The sequence below is a fragment of the Lolium perenne genome, chromosome 6 (genome assembly GCF_019359855.2).
Source record: "Lolium perenne isolate Kyuss_39 chromosome 6, Kyuss_2.0, whole genome shotgun sequence".
In the NCBI taxonomy this organism is placed as follows: Eukaryota; Viridiplantae; Streptophyta; class Magnoliopsida; order Poales; family Poaceae; genus Lolium; species Lolium perenne.
Window position 1 is genome coordinate 54,883,877 of NC_067249.2, and position 21,614 is coordinate 54,905,490.

General features: G+C 47.1%; 2 protein-coding genes across 2 annotated transcripts; both read left to right on the top strand.

Moving 5' to 3' along the window:
• The first annotated feature begins 8,129 nt into the window (after positions 1–8,129).
• On the top strand, positions 8,130–9,841 carry LOC127308035 (cis-zeatin O-glucosyltransferase 1). The gene has a single exon (XM_051338801.2). It carries the CDS (start codon positions 8,241–8,243, stop codon positions 9,636–9,638), a length of 1,398 nt encoding a protein of 465 aa, XP_051194761.1. The 5' UTR covers positions 8,130–8,240; the 3' UTR covers positions 9,639–9,841.
• A 3,498-nt stretch (positions 9,842–13,339) lies between these two features.
• LOC127308036 (F-box protein At4g00755) lies at positions 13,340–15,655 on the top strand. The gene is made up of 5 exons (XM_051338802.2): positions 13,340–13,536; positions 13,621–14,025; positions 14,205–14,383; positions 14,663–14,781; positions 15,203–15,655. The coding sequence occupies exons 1-5, from the start codon at positions 13,401–13,403 to the stop codon at positions 15,471–15,473; spliced, it is 1,110 nt and encodes a 369-aa protein (XP_051194762.1). The 5' UTR covers positions 13,340–13,400; the 3' UTR covers positions 15,474–15,655.
• The last annotated feature ends 5,959 nt before the right edge of the window (positions 15,656–21,614 follow it).

The window sequence follows — 21,614 nt, forward strand, 5'->3', positions numbered from 1 at the left end:
GATTCTTTGCAAATGTTTTGAGGTATTTAGATGGTAAGGCTTGCTGGATAAATAAGTTAAAATTATTAGTGGACTGTTGTCTTTAAGCTTGTGCCGTACTACAAACTCTATTTAAATAGTTGAAGGCGTAGTTGGACTTGATAGCTTTCCATGTCTGAGAGTTCATCGTAATAACTAAGTTGTGCTGAAGGTCGAGGGAGCTAGCGGGGTACTTGTGCCACCGTGAACGGCCCTCCTTGGAGTAAATTTTAATCATGCTCTTAATGATGAACCTGCTAGTTGTTTGCAATAAGCTTGTGAGTTCTTTTTGACTAATGTTAAGCTACGGTTTTTGGCACTTCCACCATCCAAATTTGCTAGCCTCTTCGGTACTGTGCATTGCCTTTTGCTCACATTGAGAATTGTGCATACTTCGCCAGTACATCCAAACCCGTGGGAGGACTTTCTCTTGTTCTCCTACACATAAGCCCATACATCTCCTCAATACAGCCACCATACCTACCTACCACAGCATTTCCATAGCTGTTCCGAGATATATTGCCATGCAACATCCATTTTACATTACATGCCATGTTGTCATTTATTATTTATATATTGCTTTGCATGATCATATACAGCTGATGTGTGGTTTACCCATGTTACGCTAGATCATTGCACATCCTGCTACATTGGCAGAGGCATACAGTTTCATACATCATGTTTCATTCATTATGAGTTATTTGTACCAAAAAGTGTGTTGTCATAATTAGGATGTTGCCCCTAAAAATGAAAAGAGCCGTGGAGGCCATCAAAAAGAAAAAAAAGAGAAAGGAAAAAATGAAAAGAAAGAAAAAAAAGAAAAAAAGAAAAAAGAGAATAAAGAAAAAGGGGGCAGCATTACTATCTTTTATCCACACTTGTGCTCATGTTTTAGCACCCGCATTATTCATAGTCATCATTTGTGTTTAGCACCTACATTCATATGAGAGAGTTTTCATATTTTACTAGTATAACTATGTGGGGAATTTACACTATAGAATTTGGGTTGTATATTCCAATGATGAGCCTCCTCAAAAGTGCTCTAGGTCTTCATGAGCAACCAAGTTGGATGCACCCCCACTAGTTCCATTGGAGAGCTTTCATACACATATAGCTCTATGTGCATCCGTTGCATGGCAATCACTACTCCTTGCATAGCTTCGATCATAAGGCTTCCTCTTGTCTAATGGTCATTTACAGCTTTGCAAGCCTTTCTTCCATTTGGCCTTCCAAACCCCCATTAACGTTCTTTATGCCATAACATCCTGGTGCTAATACCAAATGCTTGCGCTCACCGGTTGAGTAGATTTCGAAACAGTTGATTCATGACGTTCATGTTTATGTTTACTTGACTAAATCCTTCTTATGTTGTGAAAATTTACTTGATGCTTGGAATGAAGGATAGAACTTCTATGCTGGATACTTAATACATCTTTAATAAACTTTGTACGGTTGCATGTCTTTAAAGCAATAGTTCATGAAAACTTCTAGCTTGTCTAACTCTTGCATTATCATCTCTTATATCAATATAGACACTTGCTTTGAATGATTTGATCTCAGCTCATATGCTTTACAATAGTATGATCAAGGTTATGATGTCATGTCACTCCAGAAATTATCTTTTTTATCGTTTACCTGCTCGGGACGAGCAGAAAATAAGCTTGGGGATGCTGATACGTCTCCGACGTATCGATAATTTCTTATGTTCCATGCCACATTATTGATGATATCTACATGTTTTATGCATACTTTATATCGTTTTTATGCGTTTTCCGGAACTAACCTATTGACGAGATGCCGAAGGGCCTGTTGCTGTTTTCTGCTGTTTTTGGTTTCAGAAATCCTAGTAAGAAAATATTCTCGGAATCGGACGAAATTAACGCCCAGCATCTTAGAATCCCCGGAAGCATCCAGAACACCCGAGAGTCGCCAGAGTGGACCCACAGGGGGCCCAGGAGGTAGGCCGGCACGGCCCAGGCCCTGGCCACGCCGCCCTATCATCTCACCGCCTCTTCGACCCTCTGACGCCGCCTCTTTGCCTATTTAAGCCCCCTCGACCTAAAACCTCGACACGGAAAAGCCACGGTACGAGAAACCTTCCAGAGCCGCCGCCATCGCGAAGCCAAGATCTGGGGGACAGGAGTCTCTGTTCCGGCACGCCGCCGGGACGGGGAAGTGCCCCCGGAAGGCTTCTCCATCGACACCACCGCCATCTTCATCACCGCTGCTGTCTCCCATGAGGAGGGAGTAGTTCTCCATCGAGGCTCGGGGCTGTACCGGTAGCTATGTGGTTAATCTCTCTCCTATGTACTTCAATACAATAATCTCATGAGCTACCTTACATGATTGAGATTCATATGATGATGTTTGTAATCTAGATGTCATTATGCTAGTCAAGTGGATTTTACTTATGTGATCTCCGGAGACTCCTTGTCCCACGTGTGTAAAGGTGACAGTGTGTGCACCGTGTGGGTCTCTTAGGCTATATTTCACAGAATACTTATTCACTGTTATGAATGGCGTAGTGAAGTGCTTATTTATATCTCTTTATGATTGCAATGTGTCTTGTATCACAATTTATCGGTGTGCTACTCTAGTGATGTTATTAAAGTAGTTTATTCCTCCTGCACGGTGTAATGGTGACAATGTGTGCATCGTGTAGTACTTGGCGTAGGCTATGATTGTGATCTCTTGTATATTATGAAGTTAACTATTGCTATGATGGTATTGATGTGATCTATGCCTCCTTTCGTAGCGTGAAGGTGACAGTGTGCATGCTATGTTAGTACTTGGTTTGGTTGTGTTGATCTGTCATGCACTCTAAGGTTATTTAAATATGAACATCGAATATTGTGGAGCTTGTTAACTCCGGCATTGAGGATTCGTGTAATCCTACACAGTTAGTGGTGTTCATCATCCAACAAGAGGGTGTAGAGTCTAGCATCTATCTATTTATTCTGTTATGTGATCAATGTTGAGAGTGTCCACTAGTGAAAGTATGATCCCTAGGCTTTATTCCTAAATACTGCTATCGCTGCTTGTTTACTGTTCTACTGCATCTCTACTGCCCGCAATATTACCACCATCAACCACACGCCAGCAAGCACTTTTCTGGCGCCGTTACTACTGCTCATATACATTCATACCACCTGTATTTCACTATCTCTTCGCCGAACTAGTGCACCTATTAGGTGTGTTCGGGACACAAGAGACTTCTTACTTTGTGGTTGCAGGGTTGCATGAGAGGGATATCTTTGACCTCTTCCTCCCTGAGATCGATAAACCTTGGGTGATCCACTTAAGGGAAACTTGCTGCTGTTCTACAAACCTCTGCTCTTGGAGGCCCAACACTGTCTACAAGAATAGAAGCTCCCGTAGACATCAGGACCCTTTAGTCCTGGTTTGTACTACAAACTGGGACCATATCCCCATCTGCCTATATAACCTTGCCCCTGCCCAAGTGTGAGCCACACTTAGCCATTTTTTCACTTTCTTCTCACAAGAGGGGTGTATTGCTTTGCTCTTTTCACATGCACAAGAGGTGTTCGATGAAATGCTTAAGAGGTTTTGCAACTTGAGTTCACAGAAATCAAATCACACTTAAGTTGCTTTTTTCTTCTCCATCGAGGTTAACAACTTTATCCTTTCATCTGTAATTGATAAAATGCATGTGTATATATACATCATGATGTTCTGTAATGGTTTTTGATAAGCTTAATTATATCATGCAGATGAATTAAGAATGGATGTACATTGACCGACGCTTTGACGAGTTCACTTCGGGACTGAGTAATTTTATGACCGTGGTTAAGGCAAACAAACATGGTGGCTTCATGTATTGTCCATGTGTTAATTGTAAGAATATCGTAAATTACGCTCATTCGAGTACCATTCACGGCCACCTTCTGCGAGACGGTTTCATGCCCAGTTACTATTGATGGACCAAGCACGAAGAAAGAGGGGTTATGATGGAAAACAATGAAGAAGAGGAAGAGGATGATGACGGTTATCCCAATTTCCCTGAATACGATGACACTGCAAAAGGCAATGAAGACAATGAAGCAGAAGATCAAGAGGCACCAGATGAGCCTGCTGATGATGATCTTGGTCGGGCCATTGCTGATGCAAGGAGAGAATGTGAAACTGAAAAGGAAAGGTTGACCTTCGACCAGATGATAGAAGATCACAACAAATTGTTATACCCAACTTGCGAAAATGGCCATAAAAAGCTAGGCAGCACACTGTAATTGTTGCAATGGAAGGCAGAGAACGGTGTCACTGACTCAGGATTTGGAAAGTTGCTGACAATAATTAAGAGGAAGTTTCCAAGGGGTAACGAATTGTCCGCCAGTACGTACGAAACGAAGAAGGTTGTTTGCCCTCTAGGATTAGATGTGCAAAAGATACATGCATGCATTAATGACTGCATCCTCTACCACGATGAGTACGAGAATTTGGATGCATGCCCGTTTTCCACTAGTATATTGAGCCGCACTTCTCCTTAATTGGTGTGCCAAGAATTATGCGCCTTACTTATGTGAACGGAGGAAGTATTCACTACATATTGTGGGCATCTGTTTGCGGCTCCATGCTGCACTTAAAAGAAAACAGGAAGCGATGCGAAAACAATAGGACATACTACCTCCGTTTCAAGTAATAAGGCGCACACGTATTTCAAAACGAACTTTGACCATAAAAATTGAGCAATAAAATTTAATTTTATTATATGTAATTAGAACCGTTGGATTCGTACTGAAAAACACTTTCTAATGATGCTAATTTCATATAAACAATTTTTATATGTTTAAAGTAGTTTTTGATCAAACAAAAACACGTAAAAAGAAGACGCCTTATTCCTTGAAATGGAGGCAGTAGGTTGTTAATCATCTCCCATGCATGGTACCGTTGCGTATATTATATTGAACTACCTCTGTTCCAATGAATACAATCTAATATTTTAAGTCAAACTATATAAAGTTTGGCCTATTTCTAAAATAAAATAATTTAACACATGCAATACAAAATCAATATCGTCATATACATCATGAAATGCATTTTCATATGATTTTTTTAAAAAAAAGTTAGGCCAAACTTTATATAACTTAACTTTTTAAAAAATAATGCATGCCTCCTTTATTGAAATGGAAGGAGTACTATATTGAATTGATTTGCGCAATCCTTGTCATCCCATTACTTATTGTAAACCTTTGACCTTTCATATAGATTGTACCACTAATATTAATATGAAAGAAAATAATAACAATTTTCAGTTTTCATAACAGAAGAGGATCGAGCACTTTCCAAGAAGAAAGAGTTAGATTCTTCTTCTTCGTCGTGGTCACCAAGTCACCATCATCCTTTTCTTTTTCTCACAAAACAAAAACTGACCGGTGGAAGAGACACCAGTTGACTTAGGGCATCTCCAGCGGCGCGCCGTGACCGAAAATGCGTCTGGGGCCTGCTCCAGCGGGGCGACGCAAAGTGACCGGGTCGTCCGCGGAGACGCAAACCTGACCCAAATATGCGCCAGGTTTGCGTCTCCGCGGACGCTCGGCGGTCGCGCGGAGTGTCCGCCGAAAAAACGTAGGACCCGCGCGTCAGTGGCAGGAGGCCGATATTATTCCCGCCACTGGCCATTCCCCGCGTGAAATTGCAAACTAGACCGGCGCGAGCAGTCCAGAAGTGATGGATGTCCTCGCCACCGCAGCCACCGCCATGGATGTGGAGCAAATCCTCGCACCCGTCGCCGCCCCACACTCCCCCGTAGCCACGACCATAGCCACAATGGAGGCTGCAGCTCCGGCGGAAGCAAAGCGGGCCGCCACCGGCGGCGGCCGGGAGGCAAAGCCGAAGGCGGCAAAGAAGGTGCTCTCCTCGGAGGAGAAAATCATCGAGGCCGCGAAGCGTCGCGGCCGGCGCAAGAACCAGAAGATCAAGACTGCCGCGGCTACCAACCAACAGGCCTGGCAAATGCAGATCAAAGCCGGCGTCGCGCAAGTAGCCCTCCATCCGAGCTTAGCGGAGGGCTACATGCTCGTCAAGAAAGAGGGGATGGCCGACGTCGCGCCTCCGGCCTCGTTGGTGAGCTCGGTAAATTCCCAGCTGCGCCCTGGAACTCCCGCTCCCTTGCAGGGTCACGCGGCGTCGCGGTTCGCCTCCGGCCTGCCGCCGGTGAAGTTGACCGAGGCGGCAGTTCCCGACCTCAACCGGACGCCTAGAAGCGGTGACTCCTGCCCGGGCGCGACACAGAAGACGCGCCAGGTGCCGGAGGAGACCATGTCGCAGCCCCGCATCCTGTTCGACGAAATGGCGCCGCCTGCCCCGACGATGGATGACCCGGTACGTAAGCTCTGTCAATGTGTGCGAGTGCCGTGTATCATGCGTCTGATGTCCGGTCGTTCGTAGAAATATTGGAAGGACCGCCATGATTCAGACATCCAGGAAATTATCTTCGGCGGTGGCTTCGTTCGCGATGATCAGGTCGGGAGGCAAGATGACTGGGCACCAACGCAAGATGCGGACGACATCGAAACCGCACGGCTGTTTGCCACCCAGCAGACGCAGCCAACAGCCGTGTTCGTCGACGACTTCGACGACGCTCCAACACAGCCTGACATTGCTACGAAGAAGAATGGGGAGAGCCGCAGGACACAAGGCTTCGTCGACGACGAGGATAAGTGTTTGTGTGAAGCGTGGCTGGCAACGACCCATGATTGTATTAATGACGCACAACAAAAGGGCAAGGTCTATTGGGCCAAGGTCTTGCAGTAGTACAACGAGACCAGGATGCACCCGCCCTACCATATCACAAGCTCTCGGACGGAAGAGTCCCTCCGAAAAAGATGGAACTACATCAAACAAGAGACAAGCAAGTTCTGCTCGGCGGTCGAACATGCTATCAACAACCCCGTAAGCGGCGCTGGCGTCATGACAGTGGTCAACACGATACAACCAACATCATTCTACACTATTTGCATCATTGTATGTACATCATTGGTGGCTATGATTGCAGGTATCCCGCGCCTTGGAGAAGTTCAGGGCGACGCATAAGAAGGGCTACCATATGGTCCATTGGTAGGACCTGCTCAAGAACAACAACAAGTGGATGACAAGCTTTGCGGCCTACAACTAAGCTGTGAGGAATGGGTCAGCGATCAACCTCGACGGCGAAGACGACGATCAAGGCCGTCCAGCCCTTCCACCTCGTCCACGAGGCCATAAGGCTACCAAGGCCGATCTTGTCCGGGAGGCGCAGGCCATTGCGTTCACCCAGAGCATGGAGAAGATAATAACCGACAACCGTGCTGCCATGGCTGCTAGGGATGAGAAGAAGCGTCTGGAAAAAGAGGCCGCAACTGTCATCTACTAGAACCTCGCGAAGGAGGTCATTGAGGTCCAAAGGCTGGACATCGAGGCCAAAAAAGCAGACGCCAAGGCCAAATTGCGTGTAGAAGACACAAGGATCATGCTTGCCGACTTGACCGGCGTCGACGACGACACCAGGGCCTAGTTCATGAAGAGGCGTGCCGAAATCCGCGCGCGAGACGCCTGATCGCCGACGCCATGCGCCCAGCACCTTGGCCTCCTTTTGGACATTTTTATTGTTGTTCAGGTCTTGTTGTGCCCCTTTTGGACTCCACTTTGCGCCGTGACATGTGCAAAGTGTGATGAACTTGTTTCAGCCATCAATTTGCGGCTGTTAAATTTCGTGCAAACTTGTTTCAGTCCTCTTATTTGAATTCTGGCCTACGCCGAATATGCGTCGCCCCGCTGGAGCCAGCCCCAGACGCAAACGGACGCGCGACCATTTCCGCGTCCGCCAGACGACGCAAACGGATATCCGCGAATATTTTGGATGTCCGAAATGCGTCAGCGGCCGCTGGAGATGCCCTTAGCCAAATGGGCAGAATCACACACCTTCATGTTTCAAGCAGTTAGACTAGCTCACGGCAAGGTTTGACCTTATTAATTGTCCGTGACAAACCCACTTGAGCTCGATCTGTACTCGATCACTACTACTCCAGTGCAGGGATCTGTACTCGATCTATGCGCGTGACAGCTACGTAGTAGCATAGAATAGAATAGTTCCAATTAACTATGAGCCTTGGACTCCTTAATTTGAAGAAAGAAGTAAGAGATCTCTGTTCCTCGTCGATCATATATAGCGCCTATCAGTGGAACTAGGCGTACAAGTAGAAGTGCAGTGCACGAACCCAGAAACAATGGCGACGGAATCGGTGGCCTTCGTCGCGGTGCCGTTCCCTGCGCAGGGCCATCTGAACCAGCTCATGGACCTGTCCCTGCTGGCCGTGTCGCGGGGGCTCTCGGTGCACTACGCGGCGCCGGCCGCGCACGTCCGGCAGGCGCGGTCGCGCGTGCACGGCTGGGACGCCAAGGCCCTCGGCTCCGTCCACTTCCACGACCTCGACGTCTCCTCCTTCGAGTCCCCGGCGCCCGACCCGACCGCCGTGTCTCCCTTCCCCAGCCACCTGATCCCCATGTTCGAGGCCTTCACCGCCGGCGCGCGCGCCCCTCTGGCCGTCCTCCTCGCGAGCCTCTCGGCCACCCACCGCCGCGTGGTGGTCGTGTACGACAACATCAACTACTTCGCCGCGCTGGAGGCGGCGCGGCTGGGCAACGGCGAGGCGTACGGGCTGCAGTGCGTGGCCATGTCGTACAACGTCGCGTGGCTGAGCGCAGGGCCCGGGCACCAGCTCCTCCGCGACCACGGCCTCCAGGCCCTCCCCTTCGACGCGCCCATGTCCAAGGAGTTCATGGAGTACATGTACCGGGCAACGGCCGAGGCGCGGGAAGATGGAGGCGCCGCCAGGGCCGGGCTCGTCATCAACACTTGCCGCGTGCTGGAGGCCGAGTTCATCGACGCCATCCCGGAGCACCCGGAGTACAAGGGCCAGAAGCTCTTCCCGGTCGGGCCACTGAACCCGTTGCTGGTGGACGACGCGGTGCCGGGGAGGACGCGGCACGAGTGCATGGACTGGCTCGACGCGCAGCCTCCGGCGTCGGTGCTCTACGTGTCCTTCGGAACCACGTCGTCTCTCCGGGGAGAGCAGATCGCGGAGATGGCCGCGGCGCTAAAGGGAAGCAAGCAGAGGTTTATCTGGGTGCTGCGCGACGCCGACCGCGCCGACATTTTCGCGGACTCCGGCGAGAGCCGGCACGACAAGCTGCTGTGCGAGTTCACTAAAGAAACCGAGGGGACGGGGCTGGTGATCACCGGGTGGGCGCCGCAGCTGGAGATCCTCGCGCACGGCGCCACTGCGGCGTTCATGAGCCACTGCGGCTGGAACTCCGCCCTGGAGAGCCTGAGCCACGGCAAGCCGATGCTCGCGTGGCCGATGCACTCCGACCAGCCCTGGAACGCGGAGCTTCTCTGCAAGTACCTTAGGGTCGCCATCCTCGTCAGGCCGTGGGAGAAGCACAGCGAGGTGGTGCCGGCGGAGGCCATCCAGAAGCTGATCGAGGAGGCGATGCTCTCAGAGAATGGGATGGCGGTGCGGCAGCGGGCGAAGGTGCTCGGTGACGCCATCCGTGCCTCTATGGCGGAAGGCGGCTCCTCCAGAAATGGCCTCGACGACTTCATTGCTTACATCACCAGGTGATTGAAGAGGTTTTAGTTACCGAATGCCCTCGCTCACCCAGGAGTAGTTGTTTTCAAAACACTGGTAGTACTCCGTACCAATTTTTGATTTCGAATTATGTTCAAAATAAATTAGATTCCAAACCATGCATGTAATCTTCACACGATGCAAACTGTATGATGCAATCTACTCTAGCTTAATTGCGGAACTGTTTGGCTACACCATCCTTGCCTATGTTTTACCAAGTTTTGCTTGTACAATGATATTTTTGTCAGCTAAATCCGTTTACCTAGCTCTCTCGGCCAAATAAACAATACTGTATAAAGGGGTGGCCCTAGCTGGCGCTCGGTCGCCAGGTTTTTATTGAGCGATCGGTTTCCGACAGCTTAAGTAGAAGGCATGCAAGGGATGGACCACCTTTTCTTCTCTTTCCTCACTGTCACGTGCATTCCTAATTAGCCTGGCTAATCACCGCATGCAAACTTAGGGTCACCCATGAATATATGTAGCAGAAATCATTGTTTAAAATGATTTATCTTTCAAACGACAACTTCAAATTAAGATCCATTTTCACCAATAAATCCGTCTCGACGAGATCTTCAAAACTAGCACCCATTTTAATATGTTTCGAGAAACTTTTTTTCTTGCTAAAAGTTATCAAGCCTCTCTATTTGAATAATCAACCCCTCCGTACTGGAGTGATCAACGGTAAATGTATAAAATTATCAACCTGGTGCAGGGTATTGAGAGAAAGTTCTGCATGCAAGCACTAATAGACGAATCTGCTGATGTCAGCGGAATCTTTTCCAAATTTCAAACTTCAAAACGTTTTAACTTTCAAACGACAACTCCAAATTAAGATCCGCTTTCACCAATAAATTCGTCTCGACGAGATCTTCAAAACTAGCACCCATGTTAATATGTTTCGAGAAACTTTTTTTCTTGCTAAAAGTTATCAAGCCTCTCTATTTGAATAATCAACCCCTCCGTACTGGAGTGATCAACGGTAAATGTATAAAATTATCAACCTGGTGCAGATTATTGAGGGAAAGTTCTGCATGCAAGCACAAATAGACGAATCTGCTGATGTCAGCGGAATCTTTTCCAAATTTCAAAATTCAAAATGTTTTAACTTTCAAACGACAACTCCAAATTAAGATCCGATTTCACCAACAAATCCGTCTCGACGAGATCTTCAAAACTAGCACCCATGTTAATATGTTTCGAGAAACTTTTTTTCTGGCTAAAAATTATCAAGCATCTCTATTTGAATAATCAACCCCTCCGTACTGGAGTGATCAACGGTAAATGTATAAAATTATCAACCTGGTGCAGGGTATTGAGTGAAAGTTCTGCATGCATGCACAAAAAGACGAATCTGCTGATGTCAGCGGAATCTTTTCCAAATTTGAAAATTCAAAACGTTTTAACTTTCAAATGACAACTCCAAATTAAGATTCGCTTTCACCAATAAATCCGTCTCGACGAGATCTTCAAAACTAGCACCCATGTTGATATGTTTCGAGAAACTTTTTTTCGGGATAAAAGTTATCAAGCCTCTCTGTTTTGAATAATCAGCCCCTCCGTACTTGAGTGATCAACGGTAAATGTACAAAATTATCAACCCCAAAGTCAATTTTATTTTAAACATTTTAGCGAATATTTTTTAGTTTAGAAGGTATCAACCCGATGTACTGTTATTTATCAACAGTAAAAATAATAACTACCAACCCTAAAAATCTAACTTCATTTCGAATATTTTGGAGACTCTTTTTAGTTTACAAGTTATCAACCCGGTGCTCCGTTATTTATCAATGGTAATTATAAAAAAACTACCAACCCTAAAAAGTATTTCATTTAGAATATTTTAGCGAACATTTTTTTTTATTTTACAAGCTATCAACCTGGTGCCTCGTTATTTATCAACTGTAAAAATAAATAAATAATACCCCTAAAAAGTATTTCATTTAGAATATTTTAGCGACTCTCTTTTAGTTTACAAGCAATCAACCCTGTGACCCGCTATTTATCAATGGTAAATATAAATAAATATCAACCCTAATTTTTTTATTTAATTTAAAATATGTAGCGACTCTTTTTTTGTTTACAAGTTATCAACCCGGTGCCCCGTTATTTATCAACGGTAAATATAAATACCTAGCAACCCTAAAAAGTAAATTTCATTTAGAAATTTTGGCAACTTTTGTTAGCTTACAACTTAAAAATAGTACTTAATTTGAGTAGCAAGTGGTAGTTCATTTGAGTTGCAAGTGGATCTTCCCACCTGTTATTTCCCCCCTTAAAAACCACTGGCCCGAAAAAGGGAATTAAAAAAATTAATCCAAAAAAACATGAATTACCGTACGAAATAACAACATAAAGGGAATTGCAAAAAAAGAGAATTGTCAAAAGGGAATTGCAAATAAAGAGAATTGAAAGTATGCGTCGTGCTGAAAAAAAAGAGCGAGATGCTCTGTGCATGCATGCAACAACTTGTGAGAGCTAGCCTCGTGCTGAAAAGTTGGCTCATTAAATACAAACCTATGAGATACTTTATGCATGCATGTAGTGTGAACGCTCTTGGTTGTATGCAACTTGCAAGTGGTAACGTGAGCTGTTAGTGTGAACACAAAGCTACATGTGAACGTAATTAAACACTACAAGACAAAAAGAGAATTGATTTCGCGCATGGCGCGAGCGCTGCCGCGCCAAAGAAAGTGATCGCTCCAGCGATCGATTGCCAGGGAGGGGATTTGTGTATAAAGGCTCAATGGTGGATCACATAGTCATCGACACAAACTAAACCAGTCAGCGCGGTGTGATTGACCATTCCCAAGCGTGAGACCAAGAAGTAGCGACGATTACAACGGACGATGCATCGACTAATTCCTCATTTTCCGTAGCACTGTATAAAACCCCACCGTAAACTTGGTTGTTGGCCTTGATAGCCGCCGTGCTATTGCATCACCGGGCAAAAAACTTTTGTAGGCTCTTTTTCGTCGTGCCGTTCAAAAACAAAAAAAAACCCACCAGCTAGGGCATGGGGTGATTTTGTATTGCATTGGCCGCCGCGAAGGCTGCGTGAGCCCAAGCTCTCCTGCTCACCCATGTTGTTGCGCGTTGAGGCGTGCCACGGGACGAGCAACTGCGGCGTGCAGAGCGCGCGCTGACGCCCCATGTTGACCCGGTGGACGGCCAGCACGGACACCACTTTTGTGTCCTCATATGCGCGTCCATCAACCGCCGATGGCCACCTTGAGCGCGGAGTGGGAAGGTTGCGGGCAATAGTTGGGAATGGTCGCCCCCTCGCCCAAGCACGCCCCCGCAAGCACCGTAAGATCTCACAACAACGGCAAGCATCACAAGATCACCCCACAAGCACAGGAAAATCTCCCCGCAAGTCTCTTGTATTTTTTGTCAATTGTTTGCTCGGTTATAGTAGTTGATGGAATTGGATTCAGATGTATTGATTTTAATGAGACAAAGAAATCTTAGTCTAGTATTAAATATAGGTTATATTTGTCATTGACCATAAAAAGAACAGAACTGCCTACACCTACTACACAAGGACGAATAAAGGCCAAAATTAGGCTGGAGGACTGGAGGGAGGCAGTGAGGCACACTTCACATAAAAACTTACACTTTCTATTAGCATTCCAAACCCTCCCTTGAATGAAAAAATCCGTTTTTTTTTTTCTCTTTTCAACCTTTTTTGAGATCATCGCAGAATTCCCCTTCTGCCTTCTCCTGTTCTCCACCCCCTAGTCGCGGACCCTAGACCCCATGGCGGCCAAGAGCTGCGGCCCGGACCTCCTGGATTGGGTCGGCACCGACATCTCCGCCTCCATCTTCCACCTCCTCGACCACCCCGCCGATCTTGTCCGCGCCGCCGCTGTCTCCCGACCATGGCGCAGATTCGGTGAGCAATTCTCGCCCTCCTCTCCAATGGCTATCGATTCTTTATATCATCGCCGTCTTCCTGAGTTCCCCCCATTCACCGCAGTGATCGAGAACAACTTGAGCAAGAGCCTGTGCCTGCGGCTATGCCCGGAGGTCGCCACCGTCGCCGCCGTGGCGGAGGTAACCAGATCGGCGTCCTCACCCGCCGTCCCCGTGCCAGAAAGCGAGAGGGACTTCAGGATATACTCAAACCTCGCCGGCGCCGTCGTCTCCGCCCCCCGCAACCACGACGTGGCCATCTTCACGCACTGCATCGGCGCGTCCAGCACAGACCAGTTCCCCAAGGAGACCATGGAGCACACCCTCGACGAGGATTACATAGTGAATTTCCGCCCGTCCTATTGGTCCAGCGGCGGGTCGGACAGCCCCGATGAGCCCGAGAGCCTTACCTACAGGCTCAATCATGATATCTGCATTGTCGATGAGATTAAGGTGCAGCCGTTCGAAGGTGCGCTATCACTGATTTTGGCCTTCGTGGTATTTAGCAATTAGTTTGAGTTACACACCCTTAATCCATTGATTAGTGTTCCCAATTAGTTGAGGATCGCAAGGCACTGTTAACTATTCTCTTTGTTAGATTTCTCTTGTCAGGTGATTGATTGATTATCCTTTGTTTCGATTTGCCAGCCTATTTTCAGCATGGGGATCCTATATACTCTGCAAAGGCGGTGCGATTTCGGATGGGCCATTACAAGCTTCCGCGGGGATCAGAGTCATTTGTCACCCATAAGGATGAGAACAAGATGGTAAATGCTGACAAAAATTACATGTGGACTTACACTTCACCAGAGTACCCTATGTCGCAGGTGAGTTGGAAGCATCTTTTTCATATCGGTATGTCTGCTGATCGACCAAAAAATTCTAATATGACACTCTGTAGTATAGCTACTCCATGCAGTAAAAAAAAACACTCTTTTGTTTAGGCAGACTTTCTTATGTTTAGATAACCGGGGAAAATGGATAAATAAACAGTCAGTGTATGGTGGTCTGATACTGTATTGTGATATAACAAAGTATAGTAGCAATTTTGATCGATATTATATGTAGAAATGGCCTTATAACACCCTCTATTTATGGCTTGGTAGGAAAATGTACTGCAATCCTTCAAGCTCCCACGCCCTGTCCTCTGCATTGGTGGTGTGGTGATGATTGAACTATTGGGCGGAGTACAAAAACAAAATGCAGATGATAGGTATTACATATGGTAAGCATGATCTGCTTTTGCAAAAAATGGCATGATGATGCAAAGTATTGGAGGCTGCATGTAACTCTACTCTCAGGCTGGTACATCAAATCCACAACTTAATACTTGTTCACTTCACCATGAGGAACGAAATTATGTGCGCCGGGAACTTAATTCTATTAAATGATGATTGTCCTGTTAACTTTTTTCCTTGTACCTAGTTCATCTTGGTGTATACATAATTTTGTGATGCTTCTACCTATAGCATTTAGAAGATGCATTTGTCTATTTGTTGCATTAACCACAAAGAAGTGCGATTTTTCAGTGGTGTATATAGTGTGATGATCTGAATCATGGAGTAGAGTTTACTAATTTATGTTCTCACTACCTTCCCTTGCAATGCTGAAACATCAATTTTTTTTTCCCTTTTTCGTGCTAACAGTATCTGCAGTGCTCAAGTGAAAGGGCGCTCTCTCTCACCAATGTTCATGTTTGACATCTCGGATCCTGAAGGTTATTCAATCCTCAAGTACTTGCCGAATGCCAAAGAGGACATGAAGCAAGATGATACTAAAGAGTCACTAGAGTGGCTGTCTCTTATTGGTAGATACAATAAGATGAATCAAATAGCGGTGGTGAACGCGCTTATGGGGCCACTTTTCATGAATGAATATGATGTGGATGACGTCTCAGACGATGATTTTTTTGAGTAGATTTGCTTACTGGAGTGCAGGTACAACTTTGTCAGCTGTTTGTAGTTAAGTGAACATCTCTGAACTCTGCAAGCCTTAGTTAAGTTCTGAAACCTGGTCAGGACAAGTACTCTTATTGTTCAAGCTTGGTCATGTGTGATATTGTTCATTTATCACTTGTCAATGTCGTTGGTTGGTGTGATGATTGCTGAATGTTATGGCACTATGATACACTAGGCTTATTGCATAGACGCTGGATGCAATCTTATTATTGTGGAGCTGCATCACCAGATGTCCAGATTGAATCTTGCCTGTGGCCTTGGCTAGGATGGGATAACGCCGAATGAAGAGAGATATTGACCAAAGTGGAAATGCACAAAATAAAGAGTCTTTACCGACAAATGGATGTACAAGCATATAACCAGCTATGGGATGGATCGATCGTTTCTCCAAAATTCTACTGAAGATAGAGATCTGATTGTGACTTGTTTCGAACAATACCATAGCAACAAAGGATAACATGACTAAAAAAGGAAGTGCGCAGGAGTACAGTTCGCAAAATCTATCCAGGATAAGACACAGTTCATCTCTTTTCTGTCGCTGTCACATGGCCAAATATGTCTAGAGTGTGGTTAGCAGATAGATTAGGGCTAGGAATAGACTGGGGAACTTCGCACAATTCTCTTCGTGGCTCCCCCAATACCTTCCGGAGAGAAGTATGTTCAAATAACTGGCCTCACTGCAATCTGTGGGTAATGTGGAAGCTGCGAAACAGAGCTTGTTTTGAGGTGAAGTTCATTAGATTCCTGACTATACTAATGTGCTATTCCCGTGCTTTTCTTAAATACAACACATTTACATAACTCAAAGGAGAGTGAAGAACTTGCGGAGGTGCAAACATTCTGAAAATCATTGCGATGCAGGTGCATAGTGGCTTTGGGTCGTATGGGAATTTCCAGCACATTGCATAGAAGCAACTATATCTAGAGGAAAATAAAGTCAACCTGAAGTTACAAAGGCCGGCTTCGATAACTCGATCTTACACTTGATGATTTTAGAACTCACCCGACTTCAGAATTGATGGTTGAAAACCTGACTGACTTTTACAACCAATATACTACTGTATGAGAAATGCTATAGTACCACGTTTTTCATTCGATTTTCGTACGACGCGTACTCACCCATGCATCACACATGCATCGGTGCATTTCCTTGTCCCAGCAGAAGAAGAACTAAAATAAGGGATTGAGCCACGTTGTCCCAGCAGAAGAAGAATTAAAAGGGATCGAGCCACATCTGAGTCGTACATGTATGGGATAAAAAAAATGTCGTTTGCAACACTGCCACTCCGAGTACTCATTTCGATGGTGGTGGGGGCCTGGGAGGTGTCTTGGGAGGGTCGCCTATACACAAAGTGATAATGTAGTGTTCTTTAATTCCTCAAAATTGACAATCTATGAAGTTATCACGTAAGAGCATCCTCATGGGCGCCTCTAAATAGGCGCCAATAGGTGCAGTGTTTTAATGGAGCAGCTGCTCCTTTCATTTGGGGAGGACTGCCCCACACCCCCCGCTCCCACAAAATTTTTTTTTTAAAACTTTGAATGAAATTTAAAGTGAACTAAACTAAATTCTAGTCTAGTGGCCGTAGGTTGGGACGCGCGACGGGTCTCCTTCATTGTCGTTCTTCCCCTCTGTCGCCGCCTTCCATACCCGCCTCTCCATCATTGTTTCGCACATCTGGCGTTGGAGCATCACCGCAAGCGTTGTCGGAGCTTCTCGGCAACGTTGGGCCTTCAAGGCCGTCGGGGTTCCTCGTTCTGGGCGAGCCTCGCTTCCTCGTGGGTGGCCGTCTCGGTTTGGAGTTGAGCGTTGAGCTCAAGCAGGCTCATCTGCCACGCGGCCACCATGAGGAAGCAACCAACATCCTCCGTGGGTGCCCACTCGCACGAGATCTCGACGGCGTGTTCAAAGATGGCGGCGTTGATCTCCTCGTGGACTTACTCCCGATCCTACGGTCGCACTACGCATTGAAGGAGGCCAGGATAGCCACCTAATCCAGGTCGACCTAGAACTTCTCGTCGGCGCCCCAATTCGCCTGCTCCTCCGTGACCATGGCGTCCGCGTCTACTTTCACTATGAACACCTCGTTCCACTCGTCGAACTCAGAGTCATCAGAGAAGCCGTCGAAGTTGAAGTTCGACAACTTGAGCTCGTCCTCGGGTTGCGGTGGGGCCACAGGCTCGGGTTGTGGTTGTTGCAGCGTCGACGTAGGCATGTGGTCGTTCTGGCCTATCATCGAGTAGGTGGTGGCGACCCGACGCGACATTGTTGAGAGTGCGGAGTGGAATGCGGCGGAGGTGAGCGGAGAGAGCACACTAAATAGGAGGATAGGACCGGTGTGTGCATTTACGGCGGTGGTATCCGAGGTGTCTGTGCATGGAGAACCGACGGGTTCATTAAAGACGGTGACCCACCACCGAGCATCTGAGGCATCATATTAAAGAGGGAGACACCAGTGGACTCGCTGGTATGTTATCCCGCCCCTAAAATCCGACGTGGCGTGGGGTGCTGGCTCGCCCGTTCGACGCCCTGTGCGTAGGGGCCATCAACGGGTTGCCAACGCTTCTATTGGGCTCCAAAATCAGCCGGCTACTTTTAGGGTATGCCGGTTGAAAGGACGAGATGTCACCTAGAGGGGGGAGGGGTGAATATAGGCGTTTCAAAAACTATTACAGATTTGGCTTATAAGAATGCGGAATTAAACTAACATTTATTTTACAAGCACAAAACCTAAATATGCTAGGCTCAAATAAGTGCAACAACAACAACTCAAGCTAAGCAAGATAGGCACAAGATATATGAACACAAGTGATATCAATATATAAGTACTTCAAGCACGATGGCTATCAAGAAAAGTAAACTCATGTATAGAGATAATCGAGGCATGCGGAGACGAAGATGTATTCCCGTGTTTTCCCACACAAGGTGAGGTACGTCACGTTGGAGAGATGCTGGTTACCACGTAAGTCTCCCGAATGCCACGAAGGTTCACCTTCTTCTCCAAGCCAATGCCACGAATTCAGGACAAAAGCCTTTATCTTATGTCTAGCTTTTTCTCCACCGGAGATGGCAAACTCCACAACCACTTCACAAGCTCCACGAAGGAGAACCCGGGCCTCCTCACAATCTTCCACGAAGAGGTTACCAGAACACCAACCGCCAAGCCAATTAGGAGGTAACCCCTCCAAGAGTAACAAGCTCATGGTCTCTCACTCGAAAAAATCGTAATGGAGAGCTCAACACTTATGCAAGGGTGCAAAAGCAAGAACACCAAAGGTGTTCAAATCCCTCACACTCAAATCCCACCAAAGCAACAAGTGCTAGAGAGGAATTAGAGATGAAGAACAATGGAGAAAATCAACAAATGACTCCAAGATCTAAATCACAAAGAGGAGGAATGAATTGGTGGAGTTGTAGATCTAGATCTACTCTTACAAATCCCTCAAGAATATGCAAGAATCAAAGGAGGGATGGAGAGGTAGCAAGCTTTTGAGGTTCAACAATGGAGTAGGAGAGAGAGAGCAAATAGAATGGTTGACCTTACCTCCTCAAGGAGGAAGAAGGGATATATATAGTCCAAGGAGAACAATAGCCGTTTGAAGGCAGGGCAACCCGACGTATAGCTCGGCAGGGCCGGGCCACCCAGCAGGTCGGGCCAGGGGCCGGGCTAACTAGTAGCAGCACCCAATAGGCCGGGCCAGAGGCCGGGTTGACCAGGAGGCTAGGCCACTCTGTGCCACACTCGGTGGGGGCCGGGCCAGATGCCGACCTACCCGACAGCAACACTCGGCAGGCCAGGCTGGGTGCCGACTTGCTCGGCGTCTTGGTCGGTCCTTCCGGGCATTATGCCGGTTTGCTCGACTTCGCTCAAAAGACCATTTTTCTCCGAGAACGAAAAAAACTCTTCTCACGTAGTTCCCGAACCCCGAAATATTGAGACTCCCCACAAAACGGTTTTAGATGATTTTAGAGAGGGAGCCTCCCAACGTCAAAGAAACGGTGAAGAAGTCCAAACTCGAAAACGCAATAGAAGATTGATGTCTACGCACGCTTATGTTCTTGTACAGTGTTGGGCCTCCAAGTGCAGAGGTTTGTAGAACAGCAACAAGTTTCCCTTAAGTGAATCACCCAAGGTTTATCGAACTCAGCGAGGTAGAGGTCAAAGATATCCCTCTCAAGCAACCCTGCAATTAAGATACAAGAAGTCTCTTGTGTCCCCAACACACCCAATACACTTGTCAGTGTATAGGTGCACTAGTTCGGCGAAGAGATAGTGAAATACAAGTAACAGATGAAGCCTGGTGATCAGAGGGGTACGTGAGCACGCGGTAACAGATTGACACGTGTCCGATGATGTTAGTTGGCCGTGAGCACGCCCCGTGAGACACCTCAAGATTAGGAATAGGAAAAGCATCGTGTCAAAACAACCCCTCATCGCCTTATCTCATCCGCCGCTCCCGTGAGGCACTCTCAACCACTCAATCTCTCTCTCTGTCTTTCTCTCCCACAGAAATTAGAGCCCCGCCGCTAGGTTCCAGGAGGAGGCCACTAGCACCGCTGCCTCCACCGCCACACACGCATCGGGGGAGAGAGCCGCCACTGCGCACGCATCGGGGGAGGGCGCCGCCGCTCGCCGCCGTCGACCACATGAGGAGTAGGCGTCCCGTCCGCACACGCGTTAGTGGAGGCTGAAGCGTAGGGAGGCCGGTGTCGTCGATGACGCGAGTAGTAGGCGCCCGCAGCTCGCGCGGCGGCGCTGATGAGGAGCCTCGTATGGGGAGGTTGTAGCCGAGCGCGCCGGGGGAGGTCGACTCCGCCGACCACGCAAGGAGTAGGCACCTGCAGCTAGCGCGGCGGCGTCGCCCAAGAGCCTCGTCAGGGGCGGCTGCAGCCAAGCGCGCGTCGGGGGAGGCGACTCTACCGGCCACGCGAGGAGCAGGCGCCCACACCTAGCACGGGGACGCCGCCGGGCGTTCGTCGGCATGAGCACCAGCGAAGAGGCCATCGTCGACGAACGGAGCAAGGAGGAGGCCGCTTCCAGCAAACTCGAGAAGGTCTGCGTCAACAAGCAGATGGTGGTGCGTGCGATTAGGCGATTAACGTGGCAATGAGGCTTAATTAATATGACCATTAAACTTAATTAATATTAAATAGAGCATGCTCAATACGAATTTGGCTCCCCTGTGTCTGACTGTGGAGTACCTTTTTTGTTTCATTCGCCAAGTACTAAGAGAGAGCATGGAGACAGAGCGCATCGGGCCCAGAGCAACACCCAACAGATAAACAAATTCTATTTGGCACCGTATATCGTCGTTAGTTCAGAAAGTGGGATGACAGAATCTCAAAGCCAATCCAACGACGGCTGATGCGTGCGCACGTACCCTGAACACCAAATCCACTCTCATACAAGTAATATGGATAATTATGATTGGTAATTGCAATCTGAAATAAAACTGGCGGCAAGCAAATATGTAGCAGAACTGGTTGTAAACGGTGTTTCAATGCTTGGAAACAAGGCCTAGGGATCTTACTTTCACTAGTGGACACTCTCAACAATGATATCATAATTAAATATATAAATATTATCACTTCACTATGCTAATCTGAACTACTCTACGGTTGGATAACGAACACCAATTCACCGCGTAGGGCTGCAAAAGCACTTCTTAAAGTTCACGTTCCAAATCTAGGGACAGCCCACGCTGTCACTTTGAGCATCCAAAGATAGTACTAACAAACACCATAATTTCATAGAGACATCCAACTAAAATTATAACTCATGATAAGTATTTCTGTAAATTTAGCCTAAGATACACACACGGTGCGCACACTGTCACCTTCACACCATGAGACAAGATGTCTCCGGAGATCACATAATAAAACCACTTGAGTAGCACAATAGATGAAGAGTAACATCTACTTATTCAACTAAATTACAAAACTCATGATCACATAAAGATCATATCATGGGAGAGAGAGATAAACCACATAGCTACCGGTAAAGCCCTCAGCCTCAGGGGAGAACTACTCCCTCCTCATCATGGGAGTCAGCAACAGCGATGAAGATGGCGGTGGAGTCGATGGAGATGGCTCTGGGGG